General features: G+C 34.2%; 1 protein-coding gene across 1 annotated transcript; it reads right to left on the reverse strand.

The window, feature by feature from the left end:
* Positions 1-568: 568 nt before the first annotated feature.
* Positions 569-22,671, reverse strand: LOC110409041 (callose synthase 7-like). Its single transcript, XM_021418254.1, has 42 exons — positions 22,161-22,671; positions 20,748-20,848; positions 18,691-18,803; positions 18,520-18,607; positions 18,308-18,418; positions 18,088-18,216; positions 15,791-15,880; positions 15,563-15,657; positions 15,300-15,423; positions 13,290-13,421; positions 13,122-13,198; positions 12,958-13,045; positions 12,227-12,349; positions 12,012-12,129; positions 11,430-11,761; positions 11,231-11,283; positions 11,055-11,115; positions 9,381-9,462; positions 9,224-9,273; positions 9,027-9,113; positions 8,686-8,790; positions 8,370-8,464; positions 8,217-8,298; positions 7,965-8,128; positions 7,693-7,816; positions 7,479-7,582; positions 6,903-7,002; positions 6,669-6,820; positions 6,259-6,368; positions 6,075-6,173; positions 5,897-5,965; positions 5,604-5,757; positions 5,388-5,508; positions 4,442-4,564; positions 4,252-4,370; positions 4,027-4,110; positions 3,417-3,529; positions 3,115-3,344; positions 1,945-2,742; positions 1,758-1,808; positions 1,333-1,518; positions 569-1,015 (listed from the first exon to the last, which is right to left on the reverse strand). Exons 1-42 carry the CDS (start codon positions 22,360-22,362, stop codon positions 779-781), a joined length of 5,676 nt encoding a protein of 1,891 aa, XP_021273929.1. The 5' UTR covers positions 22,363-22,671; the 3' UTR covers positions 569-778.
* Positions 22,672-22,702: the final 31 nt, after the last annotated feature.

Raw genomic sequence — 22,702 nt, forward strand, 5'->3', positions numbered from 1 at the left:
ATCTGACTTTTGCTGACGTGGCTCCGCCCGAACGAATAAGCCAAATCGGTCCAGATTTTTCTTTTCTAAATTTTTTTAAATTAAGATTTCGAATAAACTATTAGTAGCCAGAAACATCTCGCACGGTGAATTTGAAGTGATAAATTTTTATTTTTAACTTTTTACTAATTATTTTAAATTATAACTTTTTAAAAAATACTCAATTGAAATAATAATAAAGAAAGTAAAAAAAAGAATGATAAAAACGGTTTGCAAAACTAGAAAATGGTGTGCAGATTTCAAAGCAAATTTAGCAACTTTATGTACATTTGTTAGAATACTATTTCAACATCACGTTACAATTTTATTACTTATTATACACTGTTGTTGTTACTTAGTTCATATTTCTCAAACCCAAAACATGTTTGTTAAGTAAAAAGAAATCCCTTTTTTACAAACCCAAAACACCCATCTCATCTCAAAAATTTAAATAAATTCCAATATTATTTACCACGAGCTCGCAATTTTTTTAACAAAATGATGTTAAAAGTAACGAGGACAATGCATATATTACTTTGCTAATCAAATCTTTTCACCAAATACTACAATACAATTATTTCTATTACTCAAAGGCATTCATCAAATACTACAAGACAATTTTCATCAAATCTTAAGCCATTAGGCCCAAAATGCATAAATACATAAGCAATTCAGGGCAGGTTGGGGGCTTGGGAAAATTGGTTACACTGATTCTCATTTTAACTAGGACAGAAACATTGAACATGAGATGCTAAATAAATCATTTAGGTGAGGCCTTGTCTTTCCTCCCAGCAAGGATAATAGAAATTTGAAGTCCCCTGCTAAATGCTTGATTGAAGAGGATGCGGGTTTGAAACTCAGCTACAAAAGGGAGCCATGACAAAATGGCTATGGGCATGAAAAGCAGTAATCCCATGATGTAGTCATAGACTCTGGCCATCTCCTTTACTGACTTCCAGATTAACCCCTCCAACAAAGGCCTACAAGCTTGCGCAAGCTTGAAAGGACAAGGAAATGGACAATGTTAGGTAATACATTATTGTATGACAAGTGCTAAACTTTTAGACAGTCGGTCTATCAGATTACTCACAAGAAATAAATACTCATGAATTTGTTTTGTTATTATATTCATACTGTCTGAGAGTAGTCAGACTGTCCACTGTCAGACAAAATAGCATTACCCTTGTTGTATTTCATCTCTATAGATTATTAGAGATATGACAATATACAGTATGGGAATAAAAAATTGGAACATGGAAATGGAAACACAAGACATAACATTACTCCCATAATTTAGGAAAGCTTGAAACTTACAAGAAGAAGGGCCCAGCCAGTGGGCATGAAGGCAAGGACAGCAGCCAATAAATCTGATATAGTGAGGCCATATGCTTTGGATAAAACAACAATGATCCCCAAAGAGGCAAGAAAAAGAAATGCCTTGAGCATCCTGAATGCTAGCTGAAGTTCGATACCCAGTATTTGTCCACCCACTGATACAATCTGCACCAACATGGGGATCACAATAAGCAAAAAACCAGATCAATCTGTCTTGGTAACAAAACAGGAAAAGAAAATAAAATCTTATTTATCTGTTATTTCCTACTGGAAGAACATATAAAGGAGGATTAAAAATAATAAAATAAAAAGCAGATACATAGATGCATGCAAAAACTCAAGCACAATGTTTACATTTATGCTTGTGCCCTTCTTCAGCTACAAATTAGAGTTTTATCACATACCTTTGACAATAAAAGCACTGCTACCATAACACCCCATGAGAGTCCATAAACCTGCAATATTATATGTCAAACGCTTATGGTAGTATACTGGTTCCATAGCAAAATCAGAAAGAGGATGGTCTTGCAACCTAACTGGTCGTGAATAGAAAAAGAAAAAAAATGTATCAGTGAAAATAGCACATTATACCAGCCAACTCCTACTGTGATGAGCTATATGAAGGTGGTAGACAATCCCATATTGATAGACAAAGAAGCGAAGTGCAAGAATAATCGCAAGCACTCTTCCTCGTATATTTGTGTATTTAAGGTGCTCTTGTTCTCCATCCCACCATGATTCCCAACTTTTTTCAGGCTGAATACCAATACCTCCACGAATTCCCATCCACCGCTTCCAATCAGTCCAATCATCTACCGTCTTTTGCCAGTCAAAACCAGAGGGGTTAAAGACAAAGGGAGCAAATAACCAAGATCCAACCAGGAACCAGATTGAGCAGGTGATAAACAAATAAAGCTTTGAACTGCGATATGATTCCCCATAAACTTCATATAAGACCAATAGTATACCGAGTTCTAACCCTTTCACAAAGTGACTCCTTGAGTACAATCTATAGTTATCAGCAAACTTGGCATGAAAAACAACAAATCCACGCCCAGTAGCTCTATATTTAGAACCGCCATGCAAGATTGTTCTCCCAAAATAATGTGCTTTTGTGCCAAGCTGAAATGTAAAGAATACAGAGGCTAACTGCAGCTGCATGATGATAAAGTCACCCAGAGCCGTGCGGAACCCTTTCTCCAGGCTAATTTCCATAAGCATAGGCAGGACCAATAAGATGCCCATTTGAAAGACCGACTGAGGAATTAAGGCTGCTTCTAGGGACTTGTTCTGATTTATGATTGACTTCTCCAGAATCTCTCTTTCCATTCCACTCATAACCAAGTACAAACGTCCATAGAGAAATAAATATACAGTAAGCACGGTAACCTGAAACAATGTAATGCCAAAAACAGAGGAATACATGTTTATTCCCATTTCACAGACTGTAGGAAGTGTGACTAGAAAAACAAGGTCAAACAGCATGCACTGTGGCTTGTCATTAAAAAATAATAGATTCTATTAGTTTCCGAGTAATAAGTTATATACTGACTGTATATGGAGTGAGGTAACTTCTCAATTGACTAACCCATTAAACATGAAAATAAATACTGCTTTACAACTTAGGAAATCAAATTTGCCCTTCTCCAAAAAGTGCAGGGTAATTAGGCTATATAAATGATCCAATCACCTAAAGATTATCTATTTACCATATTCAAGTACATAAAACCTTAAAGAAAGAAATTAATTTGGTTTGCTCACCATGCTATTAAAATAGAAACCAACAGTTGTGAAGTAGAATGACAGCATTCTATAGAAGTCAAATCGACATCCAAGTCGATACATATCACGACTAAGTGTTTGCTCTCCATTTCCGTTTGCAACTTTAGCCTCAAAAGATGATATTTGATTCATGCCCACATCACGTCCTTTTCCTACTTGGATATAATCATGATGTGTTACATATCCTCCTCGAAGAGTCGAATTGAACCCTGAAAAAACTTGTGGAATTAACCTCCACTATTAAACTTGTGGAGTTAGTTAGATTAGTTACTGAAGATTACCTGCAAATATGTCCTCACTTAAATTAATAGTTTTTGAAGCTTTGCTTATGCCACCCCTTGTTATGTGGAAGATTCTGTCAAATATGTCAGGATGACCATAATGGAACCGTACCCTGCAAAGATAAGATCATTATAGAAACTATGGTTGTTATGAAAGAAATAAATACAATCATACTAGAGATAAGTAACAAAGTTATAATTCCCTAGCCCCAAATAATTATCAACTTGTCAAACAGAGGTAGGAAATAGATCTAGACAAAGAACTATTGCTGAATATATGCACTAAAAATTCCTGTCACTTGGTTACTTGAGAAAGTTTTTTTCATCTTGGAGCATTGAAGTATTTGTTAGATTTTATTTGATGTGACACCTATTGTAGACTGTTTTGAGAGACAATTTGAAATGTTATGGGACCAACCGTAGGAGTTAAATGTACTTAAGAATATATTAACAATATAACATATGGGCTATTCATTTATCACTATTATTCGGAAGGTTACTAAATGACACAAGCAACCATTTAAACTCCTGTTCCACATGAATATTAGCAACAACCCATGTACAATATTTCCTAAGCAACCATTTACTCACAATGAAAATTTAAGGGTACCTCAGAGGACTCGCTAAAAAGCGTTGGCCGATAGTTACAAAGCTAGTCTCTTGATTGGACATAAACCAAGCAAGTGATGAAACACTGTAAAAGAAAATTAAAAAGTATAAAAATATTAGTAATTAGCAATTTTTCTGCAAAATGGCTGCATTTTGACTTGCATGTGCACCCCTGTTACACTTATCAAGATAAATTAACTTTGTAGTGACAACTGGTCAGACTAACCTTCCTGTAAATATATGCTCTCTTAAACCTAATATTGTAGGTTTCCGTTGCCAGCAACCGGAGTGCTTGAACTCTTCCAAAACATTTCTCATCTTAAAAGCCTCTTCAAAATAGTTATCCTAAAAAACAAAGTATTAAAAGATGTTCAAGAACCTTAATTACCTATCTTGAGATGGAGAGAAAAAGCTACCTGATTCATGTCTATAGTCTGCAAAGCTTCACCACGGGTGAAGATAATGGCATGGTTTTGGTTTTCAGGTTTTCCTTCACCAACTTTTGTTGGAGGACCTGGAAGTTTGATGCGGTATATTTCCTAGAAGTACAATGAATATATTAGGATGTTGCAAACAATTACATATGTAAGAAAATTGATATCAGCTTGTAGGCCAAAACATGCTTAAGCATTTGACAATTGCGATTTCTGATCAAATGTATCGCCCAGACACATACCTAATTCAACAGAGAGAGAAGAGCATTTTTCTTTCACTAACATGTTTTTGATTCTAAAGCAAGCATAAATATCATTGTAAAAATTCGTAGCATCATTTATTAGATTGTTATCAAACTATAAGTCAATGATTTTGTATGATTGTTGAGTAACATTTTACTTTATTTTAGCTACCATCAATATTGATTTTTGTATGTGTATTTTTTTCAGTTTTCATGTGAAAAGTTTGGTAATGGTTGTAAGATATTTGAGCTCTTAAGGGATTTTGATTGGAACCAAGGAGAATGTACTGTCCAAGATCAATCAAACTTTGACAAATCTCTAGTATCCATTAAGAACTAGGCTGTAATTAATGGACTTTGGGTTTTCCTATTTTACATCCATCACAAGGACTGAGAGAAGGCGTGAAAAGCTAGTGGACTAGGAAAAAATCTAAAAGAAACAAAAATTACTCGCGTATATGTGTATTAGCAGTAGGTTAAGAAGACATTGACTCACCCCATTATGTACTAAACTCGCTCAACCCCTAGTGTGTCCCATTGGGTTCAAACAAATCATAATTGGGATGGGGATGAGTAGACAACCAATAGGGTCGGGAGAATTGCATCCTATTAACCAATCAAAATTACATAAACAAAACTAATAAATACCAAAAAGGAAAAAAATTCCTTATCAAACTAGCACTTACCCTTTCATAGCCATCAAATTTATCACCTCCTTTGACAAGAACAGAGTAATAAGTTTTTTGAGCTTCTCCATTAATAGTCTCCTCTCTTTCATCAATGTAAGCAACACGTAGAGATTGATGCCTGTACGATATTAAAATAAGGAGTGATTCCAACAAAAGTTGTAATTTACATGGAGAAATATAGTCTTATAAACAGGACATCAACAGATAACTTACATTAACATGAGGTTCAGAATATTCTTTTGACGCCTTTGGTCTTTAGAATCATCAGAACTTTTCAGAGCTCCATAGATCTGACAAGACACAACGTAGGTGAATTTTAAATCAGGAAGTGCTTGCACTCGAATAGAATCCTCCTCCCTTGAAATAGCTGCAAAGTTAATAAATAGTTAATGGTTGCATGGCAAGATATTTGGTTATAACAATCCTGAAAGATAAAAGATATTAAAATGTATAAATGAAGATAATAGTTCATATTTCTAACAGAATGTGTCTTTAAAGCCACAAACCATTATGATTAGGGAATTCCAGGGAGCATTGAAGTTCTAGAGCATTCCTGTAGTACATCATTCCTTGCACTGACAGAAACAAATAGGATGATGTAGCCATATCAAACATCTACATACAATTATCTATAAAAAAAGTTAGTCTATGATGGATTGCTAAGTTGACCATCATCATCCAGACCTGATCTAGAAAGAGTCTGTCCTCTGTAGGTTGCCCAGTTACAAATATCCTCCTTGCTCTCTCTGTGATTCATACGCTCCTGGAAGTTGGTCCATTCATCTAATTTGCAGAAATTACTAGCATAATAAGTCCATGTTATTTCAGATGATAACAAAAATAATACAGAAGTGAATCCGGAACTCACCTGGATATATCTTCTGCAGGTAGAACAAAGTCGATATCCCATCCTCATTTTCTTTATTAAGTTCATCATCAGAATAAAGAACATCTTCTTTGTAATATGGAGTCAAAACACTGAAATAATAAATCGAGAAGTAAATGAAAGTTGGAGTAGAAAGAAGAAATTATAATAAAACATATCTTCTCTGACTACCATAAGGTCTTTAAAACAAATTTCTAGATAATAATTCGCGTGGAATGACCCTGTAGACATTAATCAATCATGAAAAGGAAAAGAAGCGAAATATTAAATATTCCTAGATTGACACGAGCCATCAATCCTTCACTTTTACATTGATTAACATCAACCAGTCACAGATAATTCTGAAGCTGTATTTAGTGTAAGACCATTGCAAATTGTCAATGGTCACTGACCTGAAGGAGCGCATATCACTGACTTTTGGTGCACTTGGCATCCTCATAAATAATGAATTCGTGAAAAAAGTGATACGACGTCGAGCCTCTGAATTTCGAGGCACATCAGCAGCAGATTCTTTGAAAGTCAGAAGAAAATGAAGCCTACAGGCCTATAGAGAATTGTCAAATATAATAAAAAGCAAATCTCAATTAGCAATATTTAAAATGATACTCAAAAACGGAGTTCAGTGCCTTGTCCTTCCAAGATTTGTTCTGTCTATCCTGAATATTAATCTTTTCAAAACTCTGTCCATCTTTGCTGTTCTGAAAACCGTAATCTCCTTGAAGGGTTCTACAAAGAGACAAGGAAATTCATAGCCCATATTAGTGATGAAGACTCATTCAGTGGTATAATAATTCAGCAAATCACCCGGTTGAAAACTAGTAGTTTCTAGTTTGGCAAAGACTGATATGGTTCAATAATTACGTCTAGAAGTGGAGTCCATGATGGCTTATTTTACAGGGATTTCATCAAAATTACAGGTCTACATTTGAGGCGTCACTAGGCAAGTTGTTGTTGGTAATCCCAGTTGCAAAACACCATGGAAACTGGGGATAAATTTGAACTTGTTGAGATGTTGGTGCTACAGCTTTTTTCTTAGAAAGAAAGAGATCATATTTTTTAATTATGAAGCCTTCTGTTCTAAACCACATGCCAGAGCTTCTAATATGATTTTTTTTTTCATTTTAGCTAAGGCAATTAAAGTATCTAATGGAAAGGGAAGAAGAATTCCTATCAACATAAAGCTTGTATTTTTCAGTGCTTACTTCTGACCGTTAATCAGAACATCATGTGTAACAGTATCCATGATACCCTGCAGGGCCTTGGTTATCTGGGCCTTGTATATTTCATCATCATCGTAATCAGTCATCTGTAACATACCAACTCAAGTAACAGAGTACTTAAAAGTGTGTCAACAAGAAAACAAGAGCAGAGGAAAAACAAAAAAGGAAGAGAATAAAACTTAAGCTTGATTGTTACCAAGATGTTTAGCCACTTCTCCAACTTTATACTGAGGAAAGGCATCCCACTCATCTTGAATTCTTTCAAAAACCTCCCCTCTCGTCTACTATTGGCTACTTTGTCATAAATGTTCATCACAATCCTATTCCACAAGTAGAAAAAGGAAAAAATTAGAAGACAATTAATGGAGAGAAAAAGAGGAGTAATTTCTTATATACAATGTTAAATTGCTAAATGACATTTAGGACTATATCAGTAAGTTCAAGCCAATAATATGAATGCAGCCTTACTTCTTATCAGCCTCATCGTCCAAAAGGCCATATATAAGACACCTGAGCGTCTCATAACATTCAATCACAGCTGAATGCATATAAGAATCACCCTTAATCAGTTTAATTAACTCAGCATCCTCCTTCCCCCTAAACTCTTTTGCTATGTTCAATGCAGCAGGAATCTGTTACATGTTGCAAGGGAAATAAATTATAACATAAACAACTTGCATCACATGTGGTAAACTTGAGAAACTACTGAACTGTGTTTACCTTACTAGCTAGCAAGAAAAGTGGCCACCGAATCACAGAGTCCTCACTTGAAGGACATGGGACAAGCAACAATTCTTGATCCCTGGAAAATAAAAGAGTTGTATATATCTTTATATTTCATATGGTATGAGGTTTACGGCAAGAAGTCCTCACCTATTGCTAATTAGATCCCCCACACGCATGGAACGAATGAATTCGTTCCACATTTGAGAAAAATTTGCCATATTCTTTTGTTCTATTGATTTATCCTGCAATAAAGGAGTTTTCTTTAGCCAAAAGGAAAAGAAAATGGAGAATGGATAAGGAAACAGCCCAAAATCATCTTCATATAAACCGATGACAAGATACCACATGAATTGGCAGCATTAATATTTAAAATAAATGCTTTGATATCTGGCATTATGCATAAAAATCTCAAAAAATTGAGAGCGATTGCAGACATTGGTAGAATCTAAGCAGTCCGCACTACCAAGAGTTTTGTCTTTGAATCATGATGTGCTGATGGCAAAAAACATTGACCAAAAGCTGGAGGCACTTTTTGAAATCTGGATCGCAGCATCCCAAGTGTACGTATCTAAGAAATAATTGGATGAAAGCAAAAAGTTACAAAAGTAATCTCCCTAACATAAGTAACAAAAATAAGTGGGTTAGATGCAACGAAAACACCTTCAGTGCTTTCACAAAATCATACATATATAAACATACGCAGAAGTTGGTGCGTGTGTAATGTGATTGGATGTGTACACATGCGCACACATATTTTTTTTAATTGACATATTTCTAGTAGCATGAGCATAAATTACAGCATACCTCACCCACATGTCTGAAGGCTCCAAGAACCCCACCAAAAAGGGTAGAAAATATGGCATACCATATTTGAGTATCCATAAAATAAACCTATGCATGAGTAAAACACTCAGAAAATTACACAAGTTATATAGGTATAAATAATCATTATGACCATGACATCAAATTATCCATTATGAGGTTCTTATATGCTTACTTACCAAGATAATTGGAGCCCATATTGCTATGATAGCTCCGACATTATGAGCAACTACAAAAGTTTTAGAATATGAACTAGTAAATGCCATACAAAGATATAAGAAGATAGTTAAAAAAAATCACAGAGGGAAAATTAAATATGAAGAAACAATGTATTACCATTCGGAACAAACTTGTGCAACAGATAGTTTTCACCAGGCATATCCAAAATTTCCTTTGTTGGTCGCACAAGTGGCAAAATCTTAAAATAAAAGTAAGTATAGAGCTTAGAAGCAACCTTCTTTTGATTCTACTATATAGTAAACGAAAGTAATTTACACAAATCAACATAAATGTGGAAAGATCAATAGCTCGTATAAATAAGAATCAAGAGACGTGCTTGCACAGATCTATTAATATCCGTAAACTAGCTACCTAGTTGCAAGGGCAAAACCAGAAATTTCATTTTTGCAGTTGGTGGTCCCGGGGGAGGGGTGCAAAAATATGCAGGAGAGAGTTCCATTCAAAATTAAAAGTTACACCTAAGAAATTCTCTAAATAATTTGTGTTGTCTGTAAAATATATTTTCTACTGTTCATGACATGATATTTTTACATTTAAAAATAAAAAATAAATAAATTGATAATGAAACTTAATAATAAAAGTTTGTTACCAGTCATAAAACTTAACATGTTAGGTACAAAATTTTCCTAAGGAGGGATTTTTTGAATGGCCAGCATAAAACTTTATTTGTTCAAAAAAATTTTGATTGAAAAACAAGGTCATTCAAAAGCCAAGGGTGGGGGGCGGAGGCCTCCGCCAGCCCCTTTGGCTTCACCTCTTCCTAGTTGTGGCCCAGCAGGAACTAAAGAAACCAACACATTTTTAATTCCTATAATTATTACATATTATATTTTAGATGATTTATCTCAGCACCTTGAGTCACACTAAAACTTACTTTGACACAGAAAGAAACAAATGAATAAAACCTCATTAGGAACAGAAAGAGGATTTCAGTATGTTGCAGAACAATGCAGGTAATGGCCAAACCACGTGCATTCTTCTCCAACATGCTTAAATGATTTTCTTTTCCCCCCGAGATTTTATTCAGTATCTTTTATTAGCTGTGGTTCAATTCATTATTGTGTGTATAACTATTGAAGAATGTTTGTGTCTGATTAAAGCAGACAAAAAAATGACCATGACAAATTTCTTTACTGCCAGCAGTAAAAAAAGATCCACATCCAGGACCAAAATTCAACAAAAAATTAAGCAGATTTTTTACTAGTGAGGCTACAAGACATCATGTTTTCCGACTCATAACTCTGTAACATACAACCAAACGAAATTCACAAAGAATAAGCTTCATTGCTTTCTTCTACTAATAATTTTATTTCCTAAGCTGAAGAGTAAGAAACAAATAATTTAACTTGTAAAAGAAGTGAAAAAGAAATCAACCAATGTTAATAAGTTAAAATTCCTGATACAGAATTTTTGACTTGAGATGCATGTTTAAATTAGATTACTGGATTTGAGAAGAAATAGCCCACGCAAAATGTCCCTCTGTAGTCAACACTTTATTGGAACCTAAAGTTTGATGTGTTTTCAAAACACTAACTAGTAAGAATTCTTTGTTCATATCTATGCTGCATGGAGACTTTAACTTGTTAAGTTTCATTCTAGGATAAACCATATTACACATCCTATTCCATGAGGCAATTGCGTGAGATAGATAATTACATATAATTATAAAAACTCATTAATGCAATTGATCTCAATATTTCCATAAAATATAATTTTTGAGAATTTTGAATTTCAATACTGATTCATAAAAAAAAAAAAAGGAGAAATCACCTCAACAAAATAGCTAAATGTTAGCTTGATTACTAGCAGCATTATCCAAAACAAGGTGTACCTGAGTGTATTAAAATACAATTATTTTAATGGAACGAGTTCAAATCCAAGCATATGTAGAAGAACTTGAAACATAGCTGAAAAAATAACAACCAAAAATAAATTTTGTCTCTTACTTTAGGAGTGAGAAGAAGTCCTCATGCATGCCTCTTCCGACATAAAGTTTTGGCTGGAGCGAAATAAAAATTATACACAGAAAACTCAAAAAATTTTAAGCAAGAAGACACCAAGGGAAGATGAAGGGGCATAAAAGCAAAACAGCAAACCGAAAACTTAAAAAGAACAGCCAAAAATAATAATGCTTGATATGCTTGCCTGATTCCACCACATAACAAGAGTAATTATCCACCAATTTGAGAGCTCCATTTTTTTCCGCAAAAGTGGAAGCACAAATAGTACAGTAGCCAGTAAATCAGGTATCAAATAAAGTACAACAAGATAATTATAAAATGACTGGTTTTGCATATTCCCAGTCCACTGTTTAAAGAACTTGATAACTCCTGTTGGATTCCGCTCAGAAATGGAATAACCTATTGGCAAAATCACAACCCAAATAGCTCCCATGAACAATTTCATAAGGTATCGTAGTATTTGAGTAAATTCAAAGCTCCCCCAAGCCTTGAAAGTAAGACCTATATCCAGAATAGCTGCAGAAGGAAGAAATGCAAAGATGAAATTCATCAAACATACCCTATCTAGAGCCTGTTGCCAAAATGGGGTACAACTTATTGCAGAACTCTAATAAGCATATTATAAAATTTATGAACAACATTGTTTCAAAAAAAAATTATGAATAGCAGAAAGCATTATCACAAATATGACTCTCTTTCAATTTATGAACATTTACATGAGACTGCTTCCATAACCACTCATCAGTCATAGGAAAACTTCTGTTACCTTCCAAAAGATTGAGAACAGCAGAAGTAATGAAAATGCTTAACACTCTTCTTAAGAAATCTTCATCGAACAAAGTAAAAATAGACCCAGAACGCGTCCATGCAATAATTACCATAGCCTGAAAAAAAATAAAAAACAAGAAAGAAAATACAGATGCAATCAACTGATTGTGTAAATAGTAAAGAACATGGAAAAAGGTGAAAAATGAAGGGCACCTGGAAAGCCATTATGAAGAATATCCACATTCGGTGAAAACTTCTATATAGGTGCAAAAATGTGCGGACTTCAACAAAGTTAGTTTTATGCTTCCTCTTTCGAATAGTGCATGGACTAAAAATCTGACAGGAATATATGCACGTGACTCAAATCTTAGGAAAAAAAAAATATTAGGTAAGATGAAAAGAACTAAAATAGAGGTCCATATGATAGAGAAAAGAGTAAGGCTAGTGTGTTTAGAAGATGCTGAATATATATCATAACTTCTAAATCAACCTAGTTCAAAAGACTCAAAATCCCGATCAACTAATTTTTAGTTGGCAGTGTGCATACAAGAAAAAAGAATCATGAAAAATATGAAATTTGTGAAAAGAGATTCACTGGAGCAAAGAATATACTTAAACTACATAAGGGACACTAAGGTCAAAACTCAAAAGCTACAGCAACTTCAAAATGTACAAACATATTCATGACAAACTGTTCAATACAACTAGTACAGGGGCCAAATCTTTGTCCATAACATGACCAAGTCACGAACTAACAATCCTTCCAAACTTTCATGGCTGCACAAAGTAGATTGTTCTATACCATCTCCTCCAAAGAGAACCAGTATGAACTACAATTTTGTGAACCTAATTTTATTGAACAATAATTGTCAAATTAATCAGATAATAATATAATTTATGGCTAAGGTAGATTAAGCCTACAACCAACAGGCAAAAGAAGCTACCTCGTTCAGAAGTGGTATCTCATCAAGCTGCACAAAAGAATATTTTTCATGGTCTCTTCTCCACCTTAGCCTGAAGCAATTTTCAGACCTAGAAAAAAAATTTTCTAGATTTCGATTATCTGACTGGCGTAGACAAAACAATATTCAATATTCAGGAAACTCACCAGAAAAACTCATTTAGATCATCATAGTTGCTCCATCTAGAATGGCTTGCCTTGCCTTCTTTATTTTTTTGCACTTCCTTTCTCCACAAATCATATCAAATTTTTAGCTATGAAGCTTTAAACAAATATTATCAAAAAATTCTCCAAATAGAATAAAATAGAAATTACCTTAAATAGAACTTTGTAAATAGGTGTTATGACAGTTCTTAAAAAGTATTCTTGGTCAAGCGCTGCTGTTTGGTTTGAGTCACTTACAGGATGCACTTTGCTAGATAAAATTTCAAAAACATCGCTTGCCATCTTATCAAAATCATGAAAAAATAAACAAAGCCACTTTTAGTAAGACTAGAGGCCATAAAATACTGCACAATCAATGATGAGAAAAGGGAAATGGTTATAACTTGGGAATCCAACCACATTATCAATTATGAGCAGGATCCATCTGAAATTCTAGGATATAGACCTCACAGGCATAAATTAGATAATCTTCACATATTCTAGAATTTAGCTATCAAGTTTAGATTCTATTGTTGACCCTAATATTATAAAAAAAAAATAGAATCAATATTGAGGTGGAATTGAGACAAGTGAAGTCAAATACTAATGAGCTCAAGCTCACTATGTAGATGAGCTCACTATTGACTCAAACATATCCTTGAGCTCCAGCTGAATTTGAAAAGAATTTGTTACAACTAAAGCTTGGCTCAGCTTGACTAATTACGCTACACAAGCTCAAGCTCAAACTTGAGCTTAAGCCAAAACTCAAAAATGCTGATCAAATACCCTCCTTTTTATAAATTTATGCAATTTTAAAATAAATTCCTACACCAATATACCTATAAAAACACAATTCTACCATTATAGGTGCATGACTTTCAATCATTCTAACTTACTATTTTACCCTTGAATACATCTTGAAACTACTTCCTTCAGCTACTTTACTATATACTTCACACATCTTAAAAGATTGACAAGAGACTAATTATGCAATGGGAGCAATCCTAAGATTAATGGTAGGATCCTAAAGTTATTACCAGATTTCTAGAATATTAATAAAAGTTTGGCTTCACAAGCTTTGGACATGAAGCTCATTAAGGGATTCTTCCCCTTAACCTTTTTTTATAGTGTTTGAATAGCTTCCATCTATCATCCTTGATGCACAGCATTACTGGCCTATCACCTTCTCACAAACTTTGCCCCTCTTTATTAAAAGGTGAGTTTTCACTACTTCATTGGAGGCATAAACAACACCCCTCAACCTATACATAACATAGCCTCAACTCATTTGACAATATCAAGTCTCTACAGCCTTAAATTTCTCAGACTGCATTTTGTATTTACCTTCATTCAACTATCTTCTGGTTTCCTACCTTCCTAATTCCACCTTCCACCTTTTACTACATTTATTTCCATCACCTACCAAAATGCTCAAGCACACTAAAGAGTGACTCTGCCTGATCCTTCTCTTTTGCCCTCTCTTTCCTCCTGCTTACTCCATTACAGCAATACCCAATCCCTTTACAAGAGACCCTATATATTTTGGCGACTCTACTAGATAGGCATCACAAACTACTTAGTAGAACAGTAAAATTTTCCACTGTTAAACCAATAGCAAAATACTACAAGTTTTGTAAAAGGTGATTGCTAGTCTCCAATTTTCCAGAACTGTTTTTAACTATTTTCACTCTGAATGTACTTCATGAAATGAAATGCCTAAAATCCTATGATCCATCTGAAGGCAAAGATACTAAACATTGCATGTGTCTAATAAAGACAACCTGACCAAAATTTTCACTTCTGTACACTGTGCCCTTTCTAATCTCATCAAATTTTTGTACACGGTATAAACTGAGCAGTAAATGCACAAATTTGGAATTAGCTTTGACATGTTGACTAAATCTTAGACAAACCCAACAAATGTGTTGTACATTTTTCTGTCTTCTCTGTGGTTAGTTACACACAAAATAAACACATTTGATATCTATTATCAAATAAAATCATTATTTCCAAGAATCATGTACACTTGTGATCACAAAGGGACAATGAAATGACATTCAGTCAAACATCAACTTGCCATTGCCAAGATGAGCATCTTGATAGACGCTGAAAAAAGACTAGATGGTTAGAGACCTTATAAATCAAGGACGACGATTTGTTGAAACTAAAAGGGTAACTTACATTATGAAAGATGTAGCAAATGCATTCAGGCATAAATCGTATATTTGATGCTTCACCCCATATGAGAAGATAAAGTGCAATGTAAATGAGTTGTAGCTGTTGTATTGCGTAACCTTGGGGATACCTACAAAGTTAAAGTTTCATTCAAAAGACATCACAAGAAAAACCCATTGTGCTCAATTCATGACATAAGGTTTTGCTACTAAATTAAACATGGTTAACAAATTGAAAAGCTTCATTTCACAAGCGCGGACAAAAGATACCTTCTAATATGCGATTCATGATACATAAAGTTACACCATGATTCATAATTCTTGAATATTTCATCAGTCAAATGCTGTATGGTGATACTATCAAGCTGCAATACACTTCTTATTAATCATCAACAAAAGATGTCATAAAGGTGGAAATTAAAGCCGCAATTGCCGGAACTGAGAAGATATGAGACTCAAAAAGGAAGCATGTAGCAGCAAAGAGGACCAATGATTCACCTGAATATAAGTTTCAAGATTCTTATTCCTCACATCAATATTGGCAAGTAGCAATATTAGGTGCTCCCTTTGATTTGCTATATTCCCTTTCTTCAATCACCAAAAAGATGAGAAGACATAAAAAAAAGTTTTAATATTCATGATATAATTATCAGCAATAGCTATTAAATCAAAGGATCCTTTGCTACATTATCAAAGCGTCCCTGGATGGTAAAACTGTCCTACATGCCTGAGACATCCATCCATGAACTTTACTCATTTAGACGAATATTAATGTGGCTTTCATAGTGAAATCAAAGGTTGTTATATCTTGGTGTAAATGAGAAAAAAAAGATTAAAACAAATAACATTTACATCTTTAAAAAGAAAAAGGAAAGGGAGACAAGTTCTCCATGCCATCTCTCCGTTCCCACAAAATACATGGTTAAAAGAATTTATTACAAATTATCAAGCATTTCAATAAGCAACAAGTGTCCAGGGTGTTTACCAACTATCTCACTATTTTTATTGTTGCAAAATTAATGAGCATGTTTTGAGTAAAAATAAGTGAACAAATATGATCTAGATCCCAGAGGTTTACTGATACAATCTGGGGGTTTTTTAGGTCAGCTAGTTGCTTAGTGAGGTAAATGTTTACCAGACACTCTGGCTCCAAAAACCAGGCTCATGTCACTATAAAAGAGTAGAAAACTATATATTTGTTGTATTTTTATTTAAAAATGCAATAACAAGATATGAACTAATCTATTATTTAGGAGTTGCCTTGATGATTTTATTATTAAAAACCTATCAGCCTTCGTTTCCAGTACAAGAGTTTCAGAAAATATTCTACAAATGGAGGTAATGACAAAGTATTACCATAATGATCATATTTCTCCTTAATGTGCTCTAAAAGTTAATAACATGAAAGCTTATGATTCTGTTTTGAGTTTGCCCTCAACTCATTGTCCTTAAGGCTATTGAAATTCCTGAAATTTCTGCGTCCTGGATAGAAGCCTTCATAATTTCACAAAGTTTTCTATTGCTATTAGTTGTTGGAGGGTTTCTTCAAAAGGGTGAAAATTCTTAAGACAAGGAATTCTTTTATCTGCTTACCTGTTTGTGACGGTCATGAAAGTGTTCAGTAGAATTCTTAATGCTATTGCCTTGACGAATCAGTTTGAGTGTCATCCAAAAGGTAGAAGGCTGAATATTTCTCATCTTTTCACAAAAACTAAGTTTGTTTTTCTGCTGGTAGGATTAGTTCAATTCAAATTATCAGAGGATGGCATATAGATTCTATCAACTCCCTGATTTAAAGCCCAATAATTCTGAAAGGGAAAATGTTCATAGAGGGTATTTCTGAAACAACAAGCAGATTATTTTGCAATACTTGAGTTTAAAGAGGGAAGACTATATTTTCCATTTGCGGGTTTCATTGATTTTTGGAAGACTCAGACCAGCTGATTGTAGTTTTTTTGGATAAAAAAACTAAAAGAATAAACGCTTGGAGTGCTAAATAACTTTCCTTTGCTGGAAGAATTCAATTAATTCTGTTCTATGTAGCATTCATTTTTTCCCCCAAAAAAAAAATTAAAAAATGGAGCAAAAATTTAATTCTTATTTGTGCAATTGAGCCCAGAAAATATAGGAGGAATAAGGTAAACCCCACCTATTGCAATTTCAACTTTTCCCACATAGCACCCCATGAATTTTTTTTTTTCACAATTAGCACCATGTAGTTAAATTTTTTTTTCAGAGGGGGTTACACAGTTAAGTTTCACCAAATAAAATTACCAAAATACTATCAATTCAAAAGGTGTTATTTGTTCACACTTAAGGGTAGTTTTATAATTTTATTGGATAGAATTAATGGCATAACTCCCTATGGGAACGAACCTTAAGCAAATGGATCTAATTGCAAAATAAAAAACACATGATGCTACATGAGAAAAGTAAAAACCACAAGGGATGTAGGTGAAATTTATCCAAAGGAATATGTTGCGCCACTATTCTTGGAGCATATCTATAAATATTCTTGATTGCATGAGACTTGTTTAGCTGGTTACTTCTAGTTTTTGGGGTATTTTCCATTGGATAAATATTCTTCCAAAAAAGCAAATTTATATAAGGCAAGTGTTATGAGTTGTTCCTCCTCTAGCAGTAAATAGGTTACTTTGGCCCTAAAAATTATGCAAGAAAAAGTTATTTAGTGGAGTATATATAGGGTTAATGTACCTAGAAATACCTAGAGGTAAGAGCAAAACAGATAAAATTATGAAACAGAGAGGAAAGTAAGTAGGGATGTATTGCACTACCTGAAAGCCATAAAGAGACAAGAGCCAATCAAATATATCATTAACAAATAAATTGACATCTACAGTTGAATGAGCCAGGGGCATTGGCAGATTCTCCACATTACGTATGGCTTGAAATGCAGCATTGATCTGTACAAGCCGAAGGAATCAATGTTGTGAGATCCACCATTAGTGCGAACAAGCAAAAACCAAGACATTACAATGTTGCATTATATACAACCTCAGGGAGTTTCATAATTGCTGGTTTTATCCCAACAGCATACAATGGAAGAATGTTGTAGTGTTCATACTGTTCCTTTTGGCTCCCAAGTTCCTTTGCATATTTGGTGGTCTGTGATGCCAAAATCAATAATGAAGCACTTTCTAAGTCCTCCACACATAAAAATGAGCCCTCAATGAATTTGTTTAATGAAAAAATTAAATAAATCAAACCTTATAATCAACTTGTGAAGAAGGTACCACTGCTTTTAACACATCATGCAAAACCATTGCAATCTGATAAAACTTTGCCATCTCCTCCCTTCAAGAGTAAGCAAACAGAACAAGTATAAGGGCAAACAATATGCTACATTAAGCATGTTAAAGGTTCAAGTAAAGCCTCACGGTTGTTTTGTATCTTGGCCCTCTTTAATATTTTTCTCATAGAAGATCTGGTAATACAATTGGATTTCTCTTGCATCTGTTCTTGCAAGTTGACGCTTTATTTCATCTTTTTCCTGAAATGAAGAAAATATTATTATTTTCTTAATTGTTCTCGATCAAATTCAAAAATAAGGTCATTTCTTAGTCATAAAAAAACCCACTCAAACTAAACGTTAAGTTGTTAAATATGGACTCAAGAATAGGTTTCAATGCCAAAATGCTCTCTCATTCACAAACTTTTTGGCCTTCAAAGCATGGAGTAAGTACAAGCACACCACATAGCTTGTGCTGAAATTTATTTATAATGAGAACAATCCAGAATCAAACAATGCAGCACAAAAACAAAGAGGTTTTGCCTACATAGAAGGAGCACCGTAGGTGACATGGTGTTGCACAAAAAGGAAAGTAGAGAACTGGAGATGGAAAAAAGAAAGCCTAGGCAATTCTTCGATTGCCGAAGTATCACATGCTAGGTGGTAGTGATGATGAGATGAAATGTGGAAGTAAGAAGTAGAAATTAGGTGCTATGAAGAGTAAAACAGACTGCAGATTAGCTAGCAAATCATGGTGCAAAATCCAAGTACGAGTACAATGCAGCATGGAGAAATTTATTAGCTGTAAGGAGTCATGTAAAAGATCCAAATTTAAGTGAGGTAATTGTGTAGTATCCTTTGGGAGTTAAGAGTAAGAAGCAATGACTGTATGGTAGCTGGAGAAGGAAAGTCTACAGAAAGAACCACAGTCATAGGTAGCTTTACCAATCCAATGGAGAAGCATAAAAAGGAAAGTCTAGGATGAGTCATCAAATGATTGAATGACACCTCATCTGGCAATAATTGGTGGGTGAATAGGATGTCAAGGCTTGATTCATACATCGTGAAAGGGCTTGTTTGGTACCATGTGTTAAGGATTCTACATTGGGGTCAGACACTGTTCTAAGAAAGTTTGATGTAGCACAAGGTGAAAAGAAAGCAAAGAAGGAGGAAGCAGAGGGGTAAAGGAGGGTAGAGAGAGAAAGACGAGAAAAGGGATAGAAATGAGGCAGATTAAAAAGAAAAAAAAGAATGTTCACATTTTAATTTTTAAACATATCATCTGGACTAGAAACTACAATAACAAGAATATCACTGCACTCCAAAACCTAATTTAAACAAATAGGAAGATCTAATAAATAATCCAAATGACATAAAATCTTTATGGAAGCTCCTGATCCAATGTTAAGAAGGTAAATTGTCCTCTACATAGCCAATCAGTTTAAAAGCACATTATATAACCTGAAAACTACAGTAACAAGTCTTAATAGTGCAACCATAATCCTAGTTTTAAGCAAATAAGAAAATGCCATAAAGAGCCGTAATTGCCAAAAAAAAAAAACCTTAAATGATGGCTTCCGATATCAAACTTTGAGGAGATAAATTCTCCTTGATGACCCTAATCAAATTCTGCCAAGCGAACAGTCTCTAAATCATTAGAAGTTCTAGGATCAATGCAGGATCCAACAGCAAATTCCTTGTTTGATCCCACTATGTAATTAAGTCACTAGTTCTCACACGATCTCATGGCCTACTATAATAGCTTAAGGACTAATTAAGACAAGCACCTTCATGTGTATGACTTATTAATATAGGTAGTCTCATATGTGGTAAATAAATAAATCTTATTATAAGAAAATAACATTATTATGAAAAAAAACAAGCATCCAAAGTACCATATCCAAAAACAACTCAAACTCCAAGTTTAAGTTGCCAGGTAATGGCTCAATAATAGGTTTTTAGTCTCTAATAGATATAACAGTGATACTAAATAAATCAAAATCAGTTTTCAACTAAGAAGCTAAATGGCACTTATATTCTTTTTCACTTGACTTTACAAATTGAACTCAAATATGTATTCCACTTTATATGAGATAATCAGAAGGAAACTAATAGTGAAATGATAATGAGATCCAACGTGAATTGCATAAAACATGAACAATCTTTGAGAGTGGAATGGATAAATAACAGTAATACAAGATATACCTCTTCTATTTTATTTGACAAATATGTCTTGAGCTGGCGAACACCACGTCCACTCGATGTTGGATCAATCCTGTTAGCCTCCTTAAATGCATGGAAGCGGCCTAAACATACAAAAAGAAGCAAGGCCTAAAATGAGTAAATTCCAATCCAGCAAGCATGCAGAAATTTGCTTTATTCCACAAAAAATTTATAACAGTTATAAATTCCTATGTCAAAAGCATAACTACTAGTTAATAGAACCGATACAGCATCAGAGACATTATAGCATTGTCAAATTCATGGAGATTAGATAGGCCTTCTTGTAGGCAAATGACTAGTTTGCATTTTTGCCGATGACTGTCTTATTTAAAGATATGTAACTTAGTTAAGTGCTTTATTTATTAACATATCTATAAGAACAAAATAACTCATGTATCTCCATCATACCTAATACAACTAGTTACTGGCTTTTCAGCTTTTCCATGAAAACAAACCCATATAATAAGCCATTCTTAGATCCCTGCAGCACTACTGAATTCAATTTGGACTTGAGTTGAATTTGGTTGGACTTTTTTCTAATTTTTTAATAGGATTCATATCAAATGTAGCAAGGTAAGCAATGATTAAAAAAATGAACATGATCTACTAAAAGTCTTAAAAAAATAAGTTTTTTGTCTTATTTGACTCTATTCTCTCTACAGAGCATTAATAAATGCCAACTTCCACAATGGTAACAAGGCCAAGATCATACTCCTAGTGCAAAACAAACTTAGTTTCCATTGGTATTATTATAAGATTGCACTCTAGTATAAATATAACAGGAAGGTACCCGCATTGGTTGACACCTTGACATCTTCAGTTGAACCCAAATCCTCTTCTTTTGTAGCATAGTAGTTGAGCCCAACCCAAGTTGTTTGTGCCTTCATTTATGTCAAATTTTATATCTCTCTTATGTTTAACAGCCCAAACATAATCAGTAGGAGCTTCATTGGTTTTCTTTTCGCCAAAGGGAAACATAAGAAAAGTAGATAGAAATACATCTCTCTTAGCCTAGTACATGTTTCGAATTGCTGCCAGAGTAAAGATATCCACATAAAATTTAAATATATCCACGAATGATAAAACCTATCATCCAAATATTGTCCGCATTAACATAAATCATACAGTTTGACTAACGAGTTCCCTGACCCTAAGGGCACCTATCAAATTTCTATTTATAAAAATATTTTCACGTTTAACGCAACAGCTGACAGTCAATAGCTTAAACTGATGATTTTCAAGGCATTAAGAAGATATTTTGCAAACATAATAAGGGGCTTAGTCCCCTCGCATAACAAAACCCATTATAGGAAAAAAAATGATTTGTTAGCAAAACCCATCATTTACTATTTTTACAAAAAGAAAATGTGAAAAGTTAATCAGAAATGAGCTTACAGAGATGGGCAATTCTGGGATTATCATTCCCAATCTCGTTGGCAACTCGAAGAATGAGAGCAATGGAGGGCAAAGACGAGGGAACCAAGTCACTGTCTACAGCCAAGTCCCCAATGTTGATAGGAAGATCAAACATTATAGCCTGCGCCTTCGACATCCTCCGCACAGGCGGCAACGGCTTCGAACCGCTCGAACTCGCCATGCTTCAAATTCACACAAAAACAACAACCAACAACAATGACACACTGAGGCAGAGTTGCATTGATTCAGACTGAATTTAGTGTAAAACAGAGTGAGGATCATTTTCTTATATAATACAATAGAATTTTTGAAAGATAGTTTGGGCTTCTGGGTTCTTTTCACTTTTCGGCCATGATTAGATTCTGATTCTGGGATAGATAGAGAAGCAAGCAACATCGCTTTTCCAGTAGGATTTGCAGCGGGAACTGCTTTACTTTTGGCTTCTTTCTCTTGTTATTTGTTAGGAGGAACTAGGGACGAACATGTTCATTTCTTGCTTGGAACGTTTACATGCTGGCAAG

The sequence above is a fragment of the Theobroma umbraticum genome, unplaced genomic scaffold (genome assembly GCF_002168275.2).
Source record: "Theobroma umbraticum cultivar Fairchild unplaced genomic scaffold, ASM216827v3 scaffold_44.0, whole genome shotgun sequence".
Classification (NCBI taxonomy): Eukaryota; Viridiplantae; Streptophyta; class Magnoliopsida; order Malvales; family Malvaceae; genus Theobroma; species Theobroma umbraticum.